The sequence below is a fragment of the Epinephelus moara genome, chromosome 22 (genome assembly GCF_006386435.1).
Source record: "Epinephelus moara isolate mb chromosome 22, YSFRI_EMoa_1.0, whole genome shotgun sequence".
Lineage (NCBI taxonomy): Eukaryota > Metazoa > Chordata > Actinopteri > Perciformes > Serranidae > Epinephelus > Epinephelus moara.
In genome coordinates, this window is record NC_065527.1 from 538,796 (window position 1) to 541,684 (window position 2,889).

The 2,889-nt window shown below is 52.2% G+C and overlaps 1 protein-coding gene across 1 annotated transcript in view; it reads right to left on the minus strand.

Moving 5' to 3' along the window:
• Window positions 1-2,889, minus strand: part of LOC126384391 (zinc finger protein 431-like) — a 7,122-nt gene continuing 4,233 nt past the window's right edge. The window contains exon 3 of the mRNA XM_050035445.1: window positions 1-2,341. Within this exon, the coding sequence (XP_049891402.1) occupies window positions 246-2,341 (2,096 nt within the window). The 3' untranslated portion in view covers window positions 1-245. The remainder of the gene's footprint in view (window positions 2,342-2,889) is intronic.

The window sequence follows — 2,889 nt, forward strand, 5'->3', positions numbered from 1 at the left end:
AAGAAAATGTAGCTTTGGAAGGAATCTTATTTTGAAAGAGGCAAATTTATTTCTCCTGAACTTCCTCCACGTCACCAGTAAGCATGTTTATAAAAACAACAAACAGCTGAAACAATCAGTAGATTAATTCATTGATAAACGTCAGAGCAGTTCATAGAGCAGTTCATAGAGCAGTTCATAGAGCAGTGGGCCTCACAGCAGTGTTTGTACTGGGTTATAAATCAGTCCAGTCTGTGGTCTGAGGCTTAGAGCTGGATGAAGTCCGGCTGCAGAGCGTCCTGCCTCCTGATTGGCTCTTTGCCGAGGTCGCGCGAATCCAGGTGAACCTTCATGTGGACGTCTCGGGAGCGTTTCTCCTGGTAGCTCTTTCCACAGACGCAACAGGCGTACGGCTTCTCGCCGCTGTGCGTCAGCAGGTGTTTCTTCAGGTCATTCTTGGTGACGAAGGCCTTCCAGCACAGATGGCAGCTGAACGTGCGCTCCTTCCTGTGGAAGCGCACGTGCGTCTCCAGGTAACCTTTGGTGCTGAAGCTCTTGTTGCAGAGGCCGCAGCTGAAAGGCTTTTCGCCGGTGTGCGTCAGCGTGTGGGCGTTGAGCCCGCCCACCTGCCTGAAGGCCTTCCCGCAGACACGGCACTGGAACGGCTTCTCGCCCGTGTGGATCCTCTTGTGGACCTCCAGGACGTGGACGGACGCCAGGCTCTTCCCGCAGGTCTCGCAGGAGACGCGGGTGGTTGGTTTGTCCCCGGTGTGGTTCCTGATGTGCGTTGTCAGGGCGCCGTTATCGATGAACGTCTTCCCACAGAACTCACAGATATATGGGCGCTCCCCGCTGTGGATCCGCTTGTGGCGCCTCAGGGCGCCAGGCCGCGGGAAGGACTTCCCACAGATGGCACAGCGGTACGGTTTGACGCCGGTGTGACTGCGCATGTGCGTTTCGATGTTCTGGTAAGTCTTACCGCAGATGTGACAGATGTTCCCAGCATCCCTGTGAGTCAGCAGGTGGTCCGTCAGCGTCTCTGTCGGCGGTAAAGCTTCACCGCAGATGCCGCAGGTGGACTCTGCTGAGTGACTCTTGGCATGTTTCCTCAAACTTCCTTTACTCTGAAAGGACTCACCACAGACCTTACAGCTGTGAGTCGCCACCTTGGCGTTCTCCTCTGAGCTCAGACTCTTCTCCGTCTCAGACTTTAGACTCGGAGCATCCGCCAGTGGCTCGGTGTCCTCGTCGATGTGGCTCCTGATGTGAGTCTTTAAGGCACTGCTCTCGATGAATGTCTTCCCGCAGTGCGGGCAGATGTGTGGCCGCTCACCACTGTGGATCCTCTTGTGGCGCCGCAGCGCTCCGGCTCGGGGGAAGCGCTTGTTGCAGATGCTGCAGTGGTACGGTTTGTTTCCTGTGTGGCTGCGCATGTGCGTTTCCATGTTCTGGAACGTCTTGCTGCAGACGCCGCAGGTCCCACTGGTCTCTCTGTGAGACCGCAGGTGAGTCAGCAGGGCGTCTGGTGAGTCCAGCATCTGTCCGCAGACGCCGCAGATGCTCCGAGCATCCCTGCAGTGCGTCTCAGCATGTTTCCGCAGGAAGCCGCGGCTGTGGAAGGAGTCACCGCAGACTCTGCAGCACAGCGATGATGACCTCCATCCATGTCTGTCAGTCTTCGCTCCAGGCGTCTCCAGCTGAGCGTCCTCGCCCTCGCTCTGGTCTCTGTCGTCTTCTTCATGGGTCTTCAGGTGATCCTGGAGCGGCTGCTGTTGGCTGAAGGTCAGTCCGCAGATGGGACAGACGGCGTCCGTCCTCCGGCTGTGAATCTTCTTGTGGCGCCGCAGTGCTCCGGGTCGGGGGAAGCTCTTGCCGCAGACATCGCAGCGGTACGGTTTGACTCCTGTGTGACTCCTCATGTGCGTGTCCATGTTCTGAAACGTCTTCCTGCAGATCTCACATGTCCCCCCACCACCGCTGCCGGTTTCTCTGTGAGATCTGAGATGTTGGACCAAACTGTCTGAGGACTTGACTTGTTCTCCGCAGACACCACACCGCGGCCCGTCTGAGTGCGTCTCTGCGTGTTTCACCAGGTTCCCTTTGTGGCGGAAACTTTTTCCACAGACTATGCAGTAGTGAGTTGCTGCCGCTGCTGCGGCTCCTTGATGCCTCTGCCGTCCTCCCATTGTTCTGTTTGTGTCTTTAAGAGAGGACGAGTCATCGCCGCCCCTCCAGTCATCGTCGCTGTCAGCTGCTGAGACATCTGAGGAGGTGGAGCTGGCCAGGGTCATGGGGAGGCGGGCAGGGTCGACCTCAGACGGCAGGCGGTGGTTCTCAGGGGCTCCAGACGTCCTGATGCCGTCTAGAAGAAAAAGAGATTGTTAAATGTCTGAAAATATTGTTAAAATTAAAAAGAAAAATCAAATAAAATGTCAGAAAAAATGTGAAGAAAATGTTCAAGAAATATAGTTTTAATTTCAGAAAAAAATGTTGATAAAATGTCCAAAAAGATTTCATAGATTGTGGGAAAAGATTCCTTAAGTATAAGACAAAGATTAGGAGAAAACCTTAAATAGTTAAGTGAAAATTTTAAGGGACCTGAAGATCTGTTTGTAAGAAAGCCTTAACATGGACTTTCAAGGAGACCTATTGCGCTTTTTTTCAGGGTCATATTGATATAAATATGTAATATTGGGGTCTAATGGAACAGATGTACAGTGGTGTGAAAAAGTGTTTGCCCCCTTCCTGATTTCTTACTTTTTTGCATGTTTTCCACACTTAAATGTTTCAGATCATCAAACAAATTTAAACATTAGTCAAAGATAACACAAGTAAACACAAAATGCAGTTTTGAAATGAAGGGTTTTATTAATGAGGAAGAAAAAAATCCAAAGCTACATGGCCCTGTGT